At 41.4% G+C, this 19,461-nt stretch overlaps 1 protein-coding gene across 2 annotated transcripts in view; it reads right to left on the reverse strand.

The window, feature by feature from the left end:
• The window catches only part of JMJD8 (jumonji domain containing 8), a 32,070-nt gene extending 13,950 nt beyond the window's left edge, over positions 1 to 18,120 (reverse strand). For both annotated transcript variants that reach the window (XM_030212265.1, XM_030212264.1), the window contains exons 1-3: positions 18,012 to 18,120; positions 3,777 to 3,869; positions 1,112 to 1,160 (exon numbers count right to left, since the gene is read on the reverse strand). In XM_030212265.1, the coding sequence (XP_030068125.1) occupies positions 1,112 to 1,160; positions 3,777 to 3,869; positions 18,012 to 18,115 (246 nt within the window). In that variant the 5' untranslated portion in view covers positions 18,116 to 18,120. The remainder of the gene's footprint in view (positions 1 to 1,111; positions 1,161 to 3,776; positions 3,870 to 18,011) is intronic.
• Between the last annotated feature and the right edge of the window lie 1,341 nt (positions 18,121 to 19,461).

A 19,461-nucleotide genomic window follows, 5' to 3' on the forward strand; every position in this document is an offset into this window, starting at 1 on the left:
GAAAAAAAAAATTTGCTTTTTCCCTCCTCTAAAACCTAGGTGCTCCGGTGCGTCTTGTCCGAATCCCTCCCTCCAAGTTCGGGATCGCCCTCAGGGTTACCTCCTCCCCCCTCCCCGACCCTGTCACCACCTCTCCCCTTACTCACGCGATCTTCCCTGGTGGTCTAGTAACGTTGGGGCAGGAAAGAGCCCCCTCTTTCCTGCCCAGCGCACTGCTCTCCATCCTCCTGTATGCATTGCTGCCTGACGGTCTCGGCGAGATTCAAAATGGCCGCCGAGAATTGATGTCTCAGCAGCCATTTTGAATCTCGCCGAGACCGTCAGGCTGCATACAGGAGGATGGAGAGCAGCGCGCTGGGCAGGAAAGAGGGGGCTCTTTCCTGTCCCGACGTCACTAGACCACCAGGGAAGATCGCGTGAGTAGGGAGAAGTGGTGACAGGGCCGGGGGGAGGGCGATCCCGAACTCGGAGGGAGGGCGGGCAGCCTGCCAGCCGGCCAAATCTCTACCTTCGGACTATAAGACGCACTCCCCCATTTTCCTCCCAAATTTGGGGGGAAAAAAGTGCGTCTTATAGTCCGAAAAATACGGTACATAATACAGTTCTGGTTAGCAGCTCCCAAATATATTGCATTCACTAGTTATTTCTAGGGATGATACACCTGTATAGCAGCTAAGGACAGATGGACTATGATTATTCTAGGAATCTACACAATCATACTTTGCCAGAAGAGGCATAATACGTGACACTCTATGGTCACTCGCTAAATGCACAAACCAGATACAATGAAGCCAATTCCCTTAAGTGTGTGTCTCTGTTGCATATGTGTGGTATATTGTGGGAATGCACTCCCTCTAATAGATGAGTGAAGCACAGAAAAAAAAATAAGAGACACCGATAACCAAAAGGAGGAAGAAAACAAAGTGCAGAGAGTCTCTGTGGAGCAGGATAATAGGATAAGAAGATGTGCTGCAGTCCTAGTTCTGGATGGTGGGCTCTGTACAGTCCCTCAGTACTCCATGGATCATCAGGCTTTCCAGCTGCACAAAATGAAGATTACCTCCTAAACACAACATACAGACATACAGTGCACAGTCAGTTGGTCACTCACCGAGTTATCTGTGAGCCCCTGAATGATAACAGGTCTCGAAAAGGCATATCTGTGAGAAAGACAAAACCAAACACTGTACTTGCAAAGAGCCGCTTATTATGGCTGCCATTTAAGTTACTCACTACCTCTCCTCTCTCCCTACATTCCTCCCCGTGAACTCCGCTCTCTGAACAAATCTCTCTTGTTGTCCCCCTTCTCCCTCCACCGCTAACTCCAGACTTCGTTCCTTTTGTCTTGCGGCACCTTATGCCTGGAACTGTCTTCCCGAACCCATACGTCTAGCTTCATCTCTACCTATTTGTAAATCTATGCTGAAAGCTCACCTTTTCACGACTGCCTTTGGCTCCTAACCGCTACTCATTTGCTCTCCTCCTCCCTGTTCCTCTCTACCCTGTAATTCCCTTGCCTGTAATGTCTTGTCTGTTTTACCTAGATTGTAAGCTCTTTGAGCAGGGACTGTCTCTCTATGTCAAGTGTTCAGCGCTACATGCGTCTGGTAGCGCTATATAAATGCTATTAGTAGTAGTAGTAGTAAAGGTACACACCTTCTACCGGAATAACAATACAGCTGTAACAAACTTTTAAGAGCTATGCTGACCCGATATTTAAAAAAAAACAAAAGTGTACCTCTCAAAACCAAGTCATAAAACATACTGAAAAGACAGAGAAAACAGCAGATAAAGACCACATGGCCTATCTGCCACTCACAGCAACTACTAAGCTCTATTAATCCCCTCGCCCTTAGAGATCCTCTGTGCTTGTCCCAGATCTTCTTGAATTCAGCTATAGTCCTTGTCTGCACCACCTCTGCTGAGAGGTTATTCCATGCATCTACCACTTTTCAAAAACAAAGGGCAATGCTATGCATTGGCCTTGAATCCTGGTCTCCTGCGTTACAAGCAAGGGATACTCACCACTCTACTAAAAAGAGGTACAAAGGCTAGTCCAGTACAACTTTTTTGCTGACCCTTATTTCTAAGTTCTCACAAAGCAGTTAAAAACTAACTTCGCTTGTTAATCATTGCACCAATCCGAGTCAAAGCAAACCCCACAACTAGTAATGGGACTAGTTGGCTTTTTAAGCAATGTGTGGTGCACAGGAAAAGAGAGGAACTGCCAAGAGTGGTGCCAATTCATGTCAACTTGTGACAGCCAACTTGTCTTCTGTAACACAGATACCACCCACTAATACATTAGACCGCAGCCAGCTCATTTTATAAATGCCTTTGGATGGCTTTCAGATGGAAATCATTCGGACTTTTCCAATCAGAACTAGATTTCTATTTTTTTAGGCATATATACTGCCTTATTTTCCCACAAGGGAATCCAAAGTGACATACATAATCAAATCAGTACAACATACATGTACAAAATAATTTACACAAACCCTAACACAGCCCTCCCCATCACCCTTTCTCACCCGGGAAAGGATGGGGTGTATCGCACAGCTACAAAATAATAATGACTCCCAATATGAGTATAAATACAAGACATAATTCAATAATTGGCAGCATCACAGTAAAATCAAGAACACAACAATTAATTCCTTCCACTAACAACTACCAACAAGTCCCAAAACCCATATCACTCCCAAAAGGGTAATCACCTTAGTATTCCTTTCCCTCTATGGAGAATGGCCAGAGTGGATAAGCCTCAGTTTGGGCAGCTGGAACTAGAGCAAAACTTCAACTGCAGGCAGGCCTCCTTCTAGGGGCCACAACGCTATGTTAGGGATATTCACTCCTAATACTTCAGGGCTACAAATTAACTGCTTTGGTTGGTTTATTCGAGAAGGGTGGTATATTCAATACCATAAATAAATAAATTGGCTGATTTGAAGAATACACATAGGAACATCACCAAAACAGATGAAAATGCAATAAAAACATTCAAATGTGATTACTACAAAGCAGTAAAACAAGACACAAATATTTCTGATGGCTGTGCCTGGCACTGTTGCTGTCACTGTTGCTGTATGTACAAAAGTATGTTGGCCAATGGAAAGGGATTTTCAAGATAAACTGGCTATCGATAGGGTAAAATATGAGAGAAAATTATGACGCTTTTCTATTTACACACCCATTCTAGAAACACTATACTACAATTATTTATGGTTGTTATTCTTCAGGAAGGTGTCTGTCATCCACCCCCCCCCCCCCTTTCCCAAGCAAAAAACCTAGGAAGTACCAGTAAGCTGTGCCAGTACCAGAACTGGAAGGGTTCTTCCTTTGAAAAGCATTGTCAACACCATTGGTCTGCCAGAAGGGGCTGACACTGTAGCAGCAACTGCCCTTCTTCCCTCCCTGGGCCTGTGTGCGCCACCTCCAAGGGCCACTGAGGCCAAATTTCTCCCATCTACAGAGCTAGGCGAAATGCAGGGATTTTATTCAGGTCAAGATTCCCAATCTTCTTGGGCCTTGCGGATGTTACCCTGAGGATCCAGGCTCAGCAGCAACAGCAATGACTGCTACCTCATCCAAGTCAACCCTGAGAAGCTGTTCCAGTCCTGCTTTTAATCCACTGCCTGTATGGCTATGTAACATAGTTCTGATTTCTCTAAGCAGGACTATAAATCTATGCACGAATTAGGGCAAATCAGGACTGGATCAGCTTGTTTGGGTTGATCTTGTTAAGTGACTCTAGTAGCAGTAGCTCTGGTACCTACTGTTGTATGAACTCAGCATAGGTGAGCGATGCATCTCTTCTCTCCACAGTGCAGTGCTCTTCCTCCGAGAGTCCCGTGCTCCAGTTCATCAGCCTGCAGCAGAAATTGGGGAGAAAGTACTTTTTTTCAGAAGTAGCGAATGCAGAATCTTTCATTATGAATGAATAGTTCCTTAAAGCTATGGTGTAAATGAAGTTATCACCTTCACAAGAAAAGCATTTTCATTCAAATGGTGAAATTCTTAGTATTGTGCTCAAAAACTGTCATGGCTAAAACAAAATAGCTTTCAAGCAAAGAAGTCTTTCAGGAGGGACTGAGAATTAAGGGATATGATGTGATTAGAATTTTAAGAAGGAACTGAAATCCAGACAGCTGTGATATAAATATAGATAGTTATGCTCAACTATTTCCTCTTGCTCTTGTGGACTTTCCAGTTCAGTCAGAAACTATCCTAACCTGGCTAGAGTGTTTACGAGCTTTCATTCTCTGTCCCTGTCTTTCTAGATTATTCCCTCATCTCAACTCCCATCCAATCCATTACTGCAATAATAAAGCTGTATCTGAAAAGCAGAAGCACACAAATGCATTATTGAACCATACAGTAGGTTTCACCCTTAAGCAAGAGCAACCCCTTCCTCCCTCCCCAGGGCTATGAATGTGATCCCTATAGCATCCCCAGCTGCTGCTGACTCAAAGACTAAGAGCAAGAGTCAGGAATCAAACCAAAGTCTCCTACATTGTAATAAACAGCACTGCCAATGTTATCAGGTTGGACTGAATGGTGCTGTATGGAGCAAGTGAAAGGGGTGTATTTTTTTTTTCTGTAACGTATAGCAGGCTCTTTGCCTTGCTCTGAATTACAAGATAGAGACAACCAGAATGAGGAAAGCCTCAAATGATCTCTTGTTTTCTTTTGCAGAAATGTCTCCAAATATCTATGTTTTGATTAGATATGTAAAACTCACTCGGCTTCACCAACTCCAGCAGAAGTGATTATCCAACCACATTCAAAACAAGGATCTCAGATTAAAACATCTCAAACTTGAATAGTAAAGTGTCCAAAAAAAAACCCCATACACACTCAAAAAATTAAAATTTGTCATATTTATCGATTATCCATGCAAATTTCTTCCACCAAAGACCAGACCAGCTGACGCCTTCATTTTATGGTAATGTATTGCGATCCTCCTGTGGCACTGGCCAAACATGGTGGCAACTCTTTCACAGACACGACTCAAAATCTTTTGATTAGGGCATAACACATCACTAAAGGCTCCTCCAATCCTCAACTCAGTAGAAAACCTTCCAGTCAACTGATAAGTTCACGTGATTTTAACTTTAAAAATCTATTTTTGTGCTAGCTGTTTAACAGTTTATCTTACAGTGAGGTTCATTGCTATGTTGAGGATGATCTCAATCTCTAAGTTTACTGCTAGTGCTGACCTTAAAGCTTGCATTCTGCCAGAGAGAGCTTCCTTCTGGAGCTCTGAGGATGTAGTATACAAGTTATAGACAACATATCAAGATGCATTTAGAAATTCTTTTTGATCAAGCCACTGTTACCCAAAGAGAGTATTTCTTTCTCTGACTGCACTGTTGGTACTTGAGGATCTTCATCTCTCCATGTGCTGCCAACAGTAGAATAGTTACTTGGTACTGACACTATGCAATGCTATTCTTGTGTTTTTGTCTTTTACCGCCATGCTCAGTTTTCTTGCATGGAGCTTCTTTGTCAGTTGCCTTTCGCTTAATGAACTGTGTTGTGGCTAATATCTGAAACTTGTCTCCTTTCATAACCAGCAATTCTGAAAAAATCAGAACTTAAGGCAAACCAATATTCTTTTTTTTTTTTTTTTTAATGCCACTTAACCTCCCTCAGGGGTGCTTTTTCCAGGGTCTCCTATTGAGTCACAGTTTCAAATCCAAATTTTCTCAATTGAGGATGTTTCTTGGAAACTGTCTCAACTATGCACTTCAGGTCATTCTTCTTCCAAATTTATTGCTTTCTCCAATCAATGGATACCTTTAGATGTACTGGTACAGAATTGGTGTAGATGTACAACACAGAGGATGGCAGTCCGCAGCGGGGGTCTAAATTCTGGACCCAACTGATATGAAACTTCTTTATCTGCTTCTGTTACCCAATACATGTTTTTTTGTTGCAAACTGAGCAATATGGACCCCTCTCGAAATGGCTAAGGCCGATAAAGTTGTCACTTTTTCTTGTTGGTCCTGTAGGTCTATTAACTGAACACCATCTCATATGCTAATCCACAGTGCTAATTTAACTACCTACTGGTCTGATGTATTTCAGCAACCGTCTGATTTTTAAATGTTGTACTCAGCCAGAGTACCAAATGGTTATATGGAAATCACTATCATCTCATGTTGACATTAATAAGAGTCAATCCAAACTTTTTTGATCTCCTCTTATGCTTAGCTATAAAAATTGTTCACGGTTCAAAAATTTGCAGTTACTGTGGCTTAAGGTGGGATTTTACTACACGATAGTTGCAAATTTTAAACCGCACCTTTTGGGGGCATTCCTACTTTTATCACCTCTTATCCCCCCCCCCCTTCAAAAAGAAAAAAAAAATCTGAAACATACAGTAACATGTAGTTTAATGGGTGGAAACAGACAAACTACTACAAAATGTGGTCACGTGGTAACCTGTTTCTATGCACTAACCGCATGTTAAAGAATTAATGCCCACTAGCCAAAGGGGCCCCTTTGCTGCTTCTACCCAAGCCACTATGGGTAAGCAGAAGGCTAAATCAGTATCAATACTACTACTACTACTACTATTAAGCATTTCTATAGCGCTACAAGGCATACGCAGCGCTGCACAAACATAGAAGAAAGACAGTCCCTGCTCAAAGAGCTTACAATCTAATAGACAAAAAATAAAGTAAGCAAATCAAATCAATTAATATGAACGGGAAGGAAGAGAGGAGGGTAGGTGGAGGCGAGTGGTTACAAGTGGTTACGAGTCAAAAGCAATGTTAAAGAGGTGGGCTTTCAGTCTAGATTTAAAGGTGGCCAAGGATGGGGCAAGACGTAGGAGTTCAGGAAGTTTATTCCAGGCGTAGGGTGCAGCGAGACAGAAGGCGCGAAGTCTGGAGTTGGCAGTAGTGGAGAAGGGAACAGATAAGAAGGATTTATCCATGGAGCGGAGTGCACAGGAGGGGTGTAGGGAAGGATGAGTGTGGAGAGATACTGGGGAGCAGCAGAGTGAGTACATTTATAGGTTAGTAGAAGAAGTTTGAACAGGATGCGAAAACGGATAGGGAGCCAGTGAAGGGTCTTGAGGAGAGGGATAGTATGAGTAAAGCGACCCTGGCGGAAGACAAGACGGGCAGCAGAGTTTTGAACCGACGAGAGGGGAGAGGTGACTAAGTGGGAGGCCAGCAAGAAGCAGATTGCAGTAGTCTAAACGAGAGGTGACAAGGGTGTGGATGAGGGTTTTGGTAGAGTGCTCGGAAAGAAAGGGGCGGATTTTACGGATGTTGTAAAGAAAGAAACGACAGGTCTTGGCAATCTGCTGGATATGAGCAGAGAAGGAGAGAGAAGAGTCAAAGATGACCCCAAGGTTTCGAGCTGAGGAGACAGGGAGAATGAGAGAGCCATCAACAGAAATAGAAAACGGGGGGAGCGGGGAGGTGGGTTTGGGGGGGGGGGGGGGAAATGAGAAGCTCGGTTTTGGTCATATTTAATTTCAGGTGGCGTTGAGACATCCAGACAGCGATGTCAGACAAGCACGCTGAAACTCTGGTTTGGATGCAAGGTGAGATATCAGGGGTAGAAAGGTAGATTTGGGAGTCATCGGCATAGAGATGGTAGGAAAAGCCATGGGATGAGATTAATGAGCCAAGGGAAGAAGTGTAGATAGAAAAGAGGAGGGGACCAAGAACAGAACCCTGAGGTACGCCGACAGGCAGAGGGATAGAAGTAGAAGAGGATCCACCAGAGTGAACACTAAAGGTGCGGAGGGAGAGGTAGCTGGTAAAAATAAACAAACAAACAAACAAAAAACAGTGCTTCAGGGACCCACAGATTTCCATGTGGTCCCAAGTTTTGTCTACAACTGTTGAAAGTGAAAATGTTGAAAAAACCTTCCCAAGTGAGCCCAATATTTCATTGAACTCCAGCAGCTCTTCCCCTCCTCTTCTGGAGCTCTGGAAGCCCTTTCTCTCCACCACAATTTCCAGAAGAGGCTCCTAGAAGTGCAACAGCAACAGAGGTGAATGAGCACAAGGGCCTCTGCTAGGAGTACAACTAACTCTGCCAAGGAACGCGGAAATTCCGGTGGTCAAAATAGGGCAGAAGAAGAGAGTGCAAAGTGCCTCAGACACTGTGGTGATTTCTACGGGTGTAAAAGCTAGGGCCACTATTCTTGTTTTTGTTGCACTACTGGACTTTCAAGTCAGTGATCTGAGTAGAGCCGGGAAAAATGTGACTTTGGATATTTATGGGTGTCTTTGTCTAGACCTGAAGAATTTCTAAAGACTTCTGTTTCTCGGACTTCTGTTTATTCTAAGCAAACTGTAGAGACACGTGGAGGGGTATTTTCGATATGATGTCTAAATCTGACATTGGACGTTTTGCACAAAGTGTCCAAAATCCGAATAGATAAAAAGGTCATTTTTGAAAAAAGGAAAATGACTTTTTTTTTTTAATACCATTTCAAACAAGGTTGTGTGCCCTTTTTCTTCTTCTTCTTCTTCTTTTGGGACCATTTTCGAAAACAAACCATCCAAATAAAAAACGTAGAAAAAAAAATCAAGCCATTGGGATGTAGGAAGGGCCAGCAGTGGTACTAGACTGGTCCCCCAGACATCCCAGGAGAGCAACGGTGCACGCTAGGGGGCATTACTGTGGACTTCAAATAAATGCTCCCAGGTACACATCTCAACATTGCTCCCTTATCTTGTCTGCTAAGCCCCCTAAAACCCATTACCCCCAACTGTACACCACTACAATAGCCCTTATGGGTGAAGGGAGCACCTATATATGGGACAGTGGGTTCCTGATGAGTTTTGGAGGGCTCAGAGTCTCCACCAGAAGTAACAGGTAGGAGGAGGAGGTATGGGCCCAGGCCCACCTGTCTGCAGTGCACTGCACCCACCACTAGACTACTCCAGGGACCTGCATGCTGCTCTAATGCACCCGAGTATAACATCTGAGGTGGGGGGTGGGAAGAAGTCAGTGACCACTGGAGAAGTAAGAGGAGGTCATCTGGTCATTTAGGGCACCTTTTTGTGCCTTATTCATTATAAAAACAGGTTTAGCTCAAAACCTAGTTTTACTCTTGGACTTTTTCTGCCCTAATGGAAAACAAAACAAAACCTTCCATGTCTCAGGAAGGCCCAAATCTCGCCCTTAACACACTCCCTTGAGATCTGGATGCACTGCAGACGAACAGCATTGAAAAACCATCTGAAAAATAGGTTTTGAAAATACTAGGGGTGGGCATTTATTGCACTATTAATATGATTACAAAAAAATTATATGTTAACTACGATTACATTTTTTTATCATGATCACAATTTTTAACTCCTGTCTGTTGCCTTCTCCCCTGCCTCTCCTATTTCACGTTGGAATAACATAACAGAAGGAAGACATCAGCATCAGTTGCAAGTAACATGTGAGAATCACTGCCAGAGACCCTATGAAGAGCCAGATAAATGTTAAGATAATGTGTGTGGAGGGGGGGGATCCTGGACTTATGTACTGGGGGGTCAGCAGTAGGAGAGGAAAGAAATGGGTGTCTGTGTGACAGGGGTAACAGGTTTAGCAGCAGAAGAGGAGCTGAAGGGGAAGGATGAAGCAGGAAAGGATAAAGGTAGTTAGCTGTGTGGAGGAGAGGGGGAGCAATGTGCTGTGAGAAGGAAGTGTGTGTATGCAACTTTTCATTAAATTCAGCAGGATTAAAAAATTTCCATGCACTGGGAATTTACCAGTACCAAGCCAACCAGTCCAGAGGTTCGACTAATCATGTCATTACAAATTTTAATACCACATTTAATTTTGATTAACATTTTTAATTTTTGCCCACCCCTAATTGAATAGCATGTTGTAAAGGATAATCAGCCACGTTGAGCATTTGTTCAAAAGGATGTTTGGGTCAGCATTCAAAAAAAATTTTTTTTTTGAAAAGCATGTATCCAAAATGCATGCCAAATCGTGCAAATAAATAAATTAAAACATTTTAATCTGTGCCCACCCCTAGAAAATACCGATTTGGATGTTTTTGTGAGAAAAATGTCCAAATACTGCTTTATGCCACTTTTTAGACATTTGTCTTTTGAAAATGAGCCCCTTAGTGAACATAATTTTTATTTATTTGTTGCATTTGTATCCCACCTTATCCCACCTCTTTGCAGGCTAAGCTGCAGGCAGTAGATCATTATTTCTGGTCTACTGAACTCCTAAATTACAGCTTTACTGAAATATGGGATTTCTTTTGTGAAAGACAGTCTTAATTTACATTAAAAAAATTACAAAGTTTTGGAAACTTCTACCTGGAGTAAGAACTTTAGATTGTTGAACTTTCCTAAGACTAGACTGCTGTCCCCCAGTATTCTCTGTACAATTTATTCGAGAGATGATGTACTGAAGATCTGAAGCTGCAGGACATCATAGTATCTAAGATGTATTATCTACCAGCTGGGAAGAAGAAAGAATGAGATGGAAAAAGACTAGATTCTGTTGTCTCTCCGAATAATTTGGATCGTTCTGATTTTTGTTTAAGCGTTCGCTTAATGATAATACACCTTAGTAGAGCTACTTCAGTGGGGGGGGGGGGGGGGTTAATTTTTATTTTAACCAATTTTCAATGCATATTACAAGAGAGCTCTTGAATAGAAAACAATATGATTAATAAAAAGTTACACTAATCATAAGAAGAAAATACTGTACTTAACCATCTTAACCTTCTTTATATAAACAAAAGAAAAACAAATCATTAAGGATAAATTTAACAAAGTGATAATTGTATCTCAAGTCCACAAATAGGAGAGGAAGGAAAGGCACAATTCAAAGATATATCATTAATAAGAAAAAAGGTGGAAGAGTAACACCAAGCTAATTACGAAGTAGAAGTTACAGGAGCAGACAATGGTGGATGAGGAGGAGTCGAGACCTGTCTGGAGTCCAAGAAGGTTGTTAAATGAACCGGTTCAAAGAAAATATATTTGACTGTAGTTTAATATATAAAATATATTTGACTGTGAGCCAGCAGAAGGAGGTGTTGATGCCCCTCTACAAGTCGTTGGTGAGGCCCCCATTTGGAGTATTGTGTTCAGTTTTGGAGGCCATATCTTGCTAAAGATGTAAAAAGTCTGGAAGCACTGCAAAGAAAAGCTACGAAAATGGTATGGGATTTGCATTGCAAACCGTACAAGAGACTTGCCGACCTGAACATGTATACCTCAGAGGAAAGGAGAAACAGGGGTGACATGATACAGACGTTCAAATATTTGAAAGGTATTAATCCGCAAATGAACCTTTTCCGGCGACAGGAAGGCGGTAGAACTAGAGGACATGAACTGAGGTTGAAGGGGGGCAGACTCAGGACTAATGTCAGGAAGTATTTTTTCACGGACAGGGTGGTAGATATGTGGAATGCCCTCCTGCGTGAGGTGGTGGAGATGAAAACGGTAATGGAATTCAAACATGTGTGGGATAAACACAAAGGAATCCTGTTCAGAAGGAATGGTTCCGTGGAATCTTAGCCGAGATTGGGTGGCGACACCGGTAATTGGGAAACAAAATGGGAGCTGGGCAGACTTCTACGGTCTATGCCCTGATTGTGACTGAATAGATAGGGATGGGCTAGAGTGTAAATTTTAAGGGGCTTTGACGTTAGCTCCAGAGCTTAGTACAAGAACAGTGCTGGGTAGATTTTACGGTCTGTGCCCTGAGAAAGGCAAGGACAAATCAAACTCGGGTATACATATAAAGTATCACATACCATGTGAATGAGTTTATCTTGTTGGGCAGACTAGATGGAACGTACAGGTCTTTATCTGCCGTCATTTACTTTGTTTAATCACACATTTACAAGGAAAATTAAGCCAGAAGATGCCCTGTAACTGCAGAACACGTGGACGCAGTTTCAAAAAGGATTGACGCCTTTGTTGAATTTGTCTAGATATATCAGGGAAAACTCTAATTCTGTAATTCAAAAATAATTATTGTTTATGACGAAAAAAATTTCTCTAAATCCAATCTCAGTCTGGCTGTAAAACAAAGTCTACAATTAAAGTAACAGCTTGGGCTCCAATGGTTTCATCGTCTATCATCTAAGCCAAGTTTAACTCATCAAATGGTACCTCGGAACCCATCACTAATGGTCAGAAGATTTCTTAGTATAAGACAACAAACAAATTCTAAAAACAGGAGGGTATGATTGTTCTGGTATTTTCAAAATTTCTGATATACATGTTAAAAGTTATGAGAGGAGCGACTGCTGGTAAATTCAGGAAAATTTGTAAATCATAATGTCTTCAATCTTTGCTGATTTTCCAAATGTTCTATTTTTCTCTGCAATAACAAATTCTCCTTTATTAAAGCACCTTGTCCCTCCTGAAGTTTAACAATGTCAGACTTAGTTGATGACTCAAAGGACTCCAAATGCTGTGTTTTAATTTCTAAATCAGCAACTTTACCAGGAGGTGAGAGTTAACGTCACCAAAGTAGAAATCTTGTTAGAAAAAGTAGTTTCCAAACTCACCAGGGCTTCCCAAATTGTCTCAAGGGTAATCACCACATAAATTAAATATAATGTTCAAGACTGCAGAAACCTCAAGCAAGCTGCATTAAACATTTATGTATAGATAAATACCAATGGCTTGTTTGCATACCAGAACCTCTGTCAGGGTTCTAGCCTGTAACCCAACCTGGGTACCCTGGCAGCCTTGCTAACAGCAGCTCTACAGCTCACTGCTCTATGACCTCTCTTCACCACGGTGCTGTTGCTTAAAAATTCTTTTTTCATTAAATTACCTATATGCCACTGACTGAAGTGTTTTAAGTTGTCTTTCTGTTATCCGTCTTAAAATAAATGAGTTCTAAGTCAACATATTTTTGTCTAATACAGTAGATGATAGCATATCAGGACCAAGTCGCCCAACAGTCTGCTCCATTGTCTGCACTGAGTAAATGAACATATAAGAATAAGATTACTATACTTAAAAGATATTAGGGGGGGGGGGGAGCTGACTTCTCAACCCTGTTGCCCTCCTTGTCCCCTACATCTGCCTAAAGCATACCCAAGTTCTGCTTACTGCACCATCCTTCACCACCTCTGCTAGTACATCATTTCAGATATCCACTACCTTCCTTGCAATCAGCCAAACAGAAAATGATTGTAAACTGTACTGGGCTTTAGGATTTCTAAAAAATATTTGGCTGCCAAGATCTCATTAACAGAAACAATGCATTCCTGATTCATGTGGGCAGCAGCGCATATCACATGTCCGGCACAGCAATATGTGCAGGAAGTTCTAGTGAGCACTCTCTAATACTATTTAGTACTAACTGTGGGGGCAAAGGGCCCCTGCATAAAGCATTATATATAGCACTGTAATTTCCTATATAACAGAGGTATATGGAATTATGATACATGGAACTGTTCGGGACTTCCAACCTGACTTTAAAATACAGACTCTAGCTGATCTCATCTTTCATGCAGAGGAATGTTGTATAATAAGCCTTGGCTTTACATACAGACAAGAGAATGCTACCAAGGGTACCAATGTACCAGAATAGCAATGTTATTATCAGCACCTACGTCATTTCTTTGAAGGCATGAATAAACATGTGGATAAAGGTGAGACGGTTGATGTAGCGTATCTAGATTTTCAGAAAGCTTTTGATGAAGTTTTTCATGAGAAACTCCAGAGAAAATTAAAGAGTTATGGGCTAGAAGGCAAAGTTCTGGTGTGGATTAGGAATTGGTTATTGAACAGAAAACAGAGGGTAGGGTTAAATGGTCATTTCTCTCAATGGAGGAGGGTGAACAGTAGAGTGCCGAAAGGAATCTGTACTGGGACCGGTGCTATTTAACATATTTATAAATGATATGGAAATTGGAACGATGAGTGAGGTAATTAAATTTGCAGATGATAACAAAACTATTCAAGGTTCTTAAAACACGTGCGGACTGTGAAAAATTGCAGGAAAACCTTAGGAAATTGGAAGATTGGGCATCCAAATGGCTGTTGAAATTTAACGTGGACAAATGCAAGGTGATGCACATTGGAAAGAATAATCCGAATCATCGTTACCTGATGCTAGGGTCCACCTTGGGGGTCAGCGCTCAAGAAAAAGACCTAAATGTTGCTGTAGATAATACACTGAAATCTTCTGCTCAGTGTGCGGTTGTGGACAAAAAAGCAAACAGGATGCTAGGAATTATTAGGAAAGAGATGGTGAAGACCGAAAATACTATAATGCCTTTGTATCGCTCCATGGTGCATCCGCACCTTTGAGTACTGCGTTCAGTTCTGGTCACCGTATCTCAAAAAAGATATAGCGGAATTAGAAAAGGTTCAAAGAAGAGCAACCAAAATTATAAAGTGGATGGAACTCCTCTCATATGAGAAAAGGCTAAAGGAGGTACGAGCTCTTCAGCTTGGAAAAGAGACAGAGCTATGTCAATCATGATCTTTAATGTAATACCACTTGTATCTCTCACTCCGGAATGGCGATCGCCATGATGGAACAATGTAAGCTACATTGAGCCTGCAAATAGGTGGGAAAATGTGGGATACAAAAGCAATAAACAAATACATAAATAAATAAAGGGAGATATGATTGAGGTCTACAAAATCCTGAGTGGTGTAGAACGAGTATAAGTAAATCGATTTTTTACTCGTTCCAAAAATATAAACACTAGGGGACACTCGAGGAAGTTACATGGAAATACTTTTAAAACAAATAGGAGGAAATATTTTTTCAATCAAAGTATAGTTAAGCTCTGGAACACTTTGCTGGAGGATGTAGTAACAGCGGTTAGCGTATCTGGGTTTAAAACAAGGCCTGGACAAGTTCCTGGAAGAAAATTCTATAGACTGCTACTGAGACAAACATGAGGAAGCCACTGCTTCCTCTGGGGTTGGTAGAATGGAATATTGCTACTATTTGGGTTTCTGTCAGGTACTTGTGACCTGGATTGGCCACTGTTGGAAACAGGATACTGGGCTAAATGGACCATTGGCCTGACCCAGTATGGCTATTCTTAACTGTAGAAGAGAAAACCTATCATGACAGCAGGATGTAAAAGTCTATTCCCAGCTGGGATCTCTAATTAAGTTCCTGTAGCTTTGGGTAAACAGGCATGGATACAAAATGCAAACAGTGCAATAAAGAAACGCAAGTCTGATTGCCCAAATGAAATGGCACTATGGCAATTGCTCCTGCTCCGAGGTAATAAATGAGGCATATATGACCATCTAGATAAGTGCTTCTCAACCCAATCTTTGGGGCACACTCAGCCAGTTGTGTCTTCAGGATATCCAAAATGAATATGCATATGAGAGATTGCATCCACTGCCTCAGATCTTCATATAAGAATCTTCACTAATGTCATGCTACTGTTTTATCTGAAGGACTGCCTGACATCCCTGGCCATAGCTTTTGGTTGGGCTTCTGAAGTTATTACTTGCATTTGCATGTTTTGAGCAAAAATATTGTTGTTAATTTATATTTAATGCCATTAAAATAAAACAAGCTGATATTTTATAGTATCACTTTTATCCATGCACAATCATCCTAACTAGTGATTTAAATTAAGCTTTAAATGGATTTAATGCAGGGTTTCCCAAACTGTGGGTCACAGACTAGGGGGCACTTTAGGGAGTTACATGGAAATACTTTTAAAACCAATAGGAGGAAATATTTTTTCACTCAAAGAATAGTTAAGCTCTGGAACTCTTTGCTGGAGGCTGTAGTAACAGTAGTTAGCGTATATGGGTTTAAAAAATGTTTGGACAAATTCATGGAGGAAAAGTCCATAGTCTAGTATTGACACAGACATGAGGAAGCAACTGCTTGCCCTGGGATTTGTAGTATAGAATGTTGCCACGATTTGGGTTTCTGCCAGATACTTGTGACTTGGCTTGGCCACTGTTTGGACTGGGCTAGAGCTAGATGGACCATTGGTCTGACCCAATATGTCTACTCTTATGTTTATGGCCAGACCAGCGAAGGACTATCGGAATTTCCCTTGCAGCCGGAGAGGCATTGTGGCTGGAAAAACACCACATATTGTTTATAAAACCCCGGCTCATTGTCAAGGTGACTCCTTCTATGTGGTGCCAGTGACACAATATTGTGGCTTCTCAAGTCACAACATGTGGGATAAACAAAGTTATTAGGCATCGACAACAAGGTCAGAATACACGTCACCAACCCAGCTGCAGCTTGTGATTTCTATCTGCAGCACCTGCTCTGCGTCTGACTGATCTGTCTGAGGAACACTCTGCCACCTGCTGGATATCTGGTACTATCTCCACTCAGGTTATATAGTTGCTATATATAGTTGTTTGTAAGTGCTGTGGGTTTAGAGTAACTGGCTGAATTAGGATCCTACCTTTGGGATCTATGTGCATTTACACTGTGCTGTTTTCATAAGACCATTTCTGTTTCATGACTCCTGCATTTTCATTTTGTTCTTGATGCTACTGTAAATAAATAAGCAATCTATTTTTACAACACTCTTCAGTGTGAAGTTAGTTGTTATTAATTGTGCGTTATTAATTCGGATCTACAGATAACGGGAACACAATTTCTTTCCAAACACTACACTGTCTAATTCCAGAACATGGCGGAGTCACGTTCTGTAATCTATACTAAGTGTCACATTCCCAATAACACACCAAAAGAGTTATCTGTGTACACCCCACACTAACAAGGAATAAAGCAGTGCTGGCAAGAGTTATTCAATGACAAAAACAGTGTAGTAGCTGAACAGACTCCCCATGTGGCTCCTGCTGCAATGAAAACCTCATCTTAACTATGAGAACTATCCAAACATATGACTTCTCCTTTCATGTGAAGGCTCATCATTGTTAGGGCTAACAGGATAGATAAGTAGCTGCCTCGATGGCAGAAGAATTTCACATCTTCATCATATATTCATGTAGCTCTGTTCTTCAATCAGCAATTGCTTATCTTTGGGGGGGGGGGGGGGGGGGAAATCCTACTTTATTAGGAAGCAAGTCTCTGGCTGAAACCACAAAGTAAAAACGTCACTACTACTCTAATCTTATCTTACTCAACCCAACAGTAATATTTTCAGAAAAGGATTCTGGATTTAGCTCATGCCTTTTTCAGTAGTAGCTCAAGGCCTATTACATTCATGTACAGTAAGTTGGTATGTTCTTGTCCTCTGAAGGCTTACAGTTGGTTACTTGCCCAAGATCACAAGGAAATTTTTACAGCTGCAAGAGTCTCTTGATAAGTTAAAAGCACATTACTGGTTCAGCATCAGCATACAGATTATATAGATAAAGCCTTCTGTGTACTCGGTACTCTGCATTTAATCCACGCCATTACCTACTGGCTACAATCCAATCACTAGTTACCTTCCTGAAACTGGACATTACAAAAACAAAACAAAGAAAAACAACCCAGGATATTTTGAATCACAAAATGCCTTACAATGAAATTGCATAAACATTGATAAAAATATGTTTCCATTATTCCCTGAGCTATGAAATACTGAGTACCAGCACACAATTTTTATTGGTTTATGTACATCGACATTAAGTACTACCGCATCTGATGTTAGTCACTATCGTCATGAGCAATCGCAGCCCAACAATATGCGTTTTTAAATAATTATTCCAATCAATCTAACAAGATCGTCTTACTTACCACCCCCCATCCCACTTTAGATACTCTGAATATTCAGCAGATACCAGCGAGGTAAATGCCAGGAAGAAAAAATGTTCCCACAATGTCATCTGCAGCCAAAAGATTTGTGAAAATCAACTCAGTTATAACCACCTTCTTCACGCTGGGATTTCAAATCTCGTTGAAATTTGCTAAGGAGCAAAAAAAATAATAATAATAATAAATAAAAATAATTAATTAGTAAGACCTATCAACCCCAAGTGATATCAAGCGTCAGAAGACAGGGAACCACTGTACATCAACTTTAATACTACTCCCTCCTACGCTGTTCCAAAGTGTACATATAAAATTTAAAATGAGGAGAAGCTACGTACCATAAAATCCTGCTCGTTACAGAGCTGCAGAATTTGACATTAACTGGTCGACGAGAATGAAACCAGAGCAATAGTAGCACCACGACACCGTAAGCGAGTACCATCCACTTCTTCGCATGCGCAACAAGAGACATTCACCGGCAGCACCGCCTCTATATCCCGCCTGCTGTTTGCCGAGGTAACAGTTGCGCATGCTCCTTTCGGGAGTCTTGTCTTCTGCAATAGACAAAACAAAATTTAGTTCTTCTGTGAGGGGCGGTCTGGTTCTCTGTATAGATGCCAACATTTTAAAACAATGGGGTGCCAAACCCAATACGAATATTACCCTCCATCAGGGATTCTCAAGACCCAGGTCCGGGAACACAGCCAACCAGTTAGTTTTTCTTTTTCCAGATATCTAACATACATTTGCATGCATTATATCCGCTAAGTTACTCATTCCAGCAGGGAGGGGTTTTAAAACTTACATCTCAAAGCTATGTATGTAACTTGCCCAGAACTTTGGATAGGGTGGGATAGAAATTTGTGAAATAAATCATAGTCGTAGTTTGACTGTTTCATTTGGGGGTGGGGGGCAAAGGATGGGGCGGAGCATATTAGCATATCATTTGCATATATATCTTTATATGCAAATGATATGCTAATATGAAGGAAGGGAAAAAGAGCTGGCTTTTTTTAGGAATAACCATAATGAATATGTATGAGATATCAAGCCAGCTCTTTCTCCCTTCCTTCCTTCTTTCCTCCTTACCCAGCACTCCCTCTTCCACTCCAGTATTATTTCCCCACCCCCTTTCCCATACCATGCCAGTGTTGACCTTAGAAATGCATAAGCTCTATATGTAGATCCTTCAAGAGGTAGTGTGTCATGATTTAGGCTCTACACCCTTTCTGATGTTTTGGTGCCACCTCAGTAAAGCCAACACACAATCTCTCCACTGCAATACACTATACACAAACTTGTGCAAAAACACACTCATAACCTTACTAAACCATAACAGCACTAATTCCAAGGACAGGACGAGCTGCAACCTTATGCGTGAAAAGGCAGAACTGTAATCACACCAGGCTCTAAAACACCAATACACTACCTCGTGAAAAACACATGACACAACAGACATGACACAAGGAACTAGAAAGCAAAAAATATGAAGGCAAAATACTGAACTGGAAAGTTAACTCAAGAAGTCAGACTCAGCATGCAGCAATACCAGAAAAATTGAAACTTACATGCAAAATTTCACAGATGCACATTTCAAAAAGCTGACATATTCCAATTAATAAATTCTGAATAAAATACTTTTTTCTACCTTTGTTGTCTGCTCATTAGTTTTTCTATTCGCTTTGGTCCCAGTGTCTTCTGTTTTATGCAGTGTCTTCAGTGGCGTAGGAAGGGCGGGGCGGTAGGGGCGGTCCGCCCCGGGTGTCAGCGGGTGGGGGGGGGTGCTCT

The sequence above is a fragment of the Microcaecilia unicolor genome, chromosome 8, assembly GCF_901765095.1.
Source record: "Microcaecilia unicolor chromosome 8, aMicUni1.1, whole genome shotgun sequence".
In the NCBI taxonomy this organism is placed as follows: domain Eukaryota; kingdom Metazoa; phylum Chordata; class Amphibia; order Gymnophiona; family Siphonopidae; genus Microcaecilia; species Microcaecilia unicolor.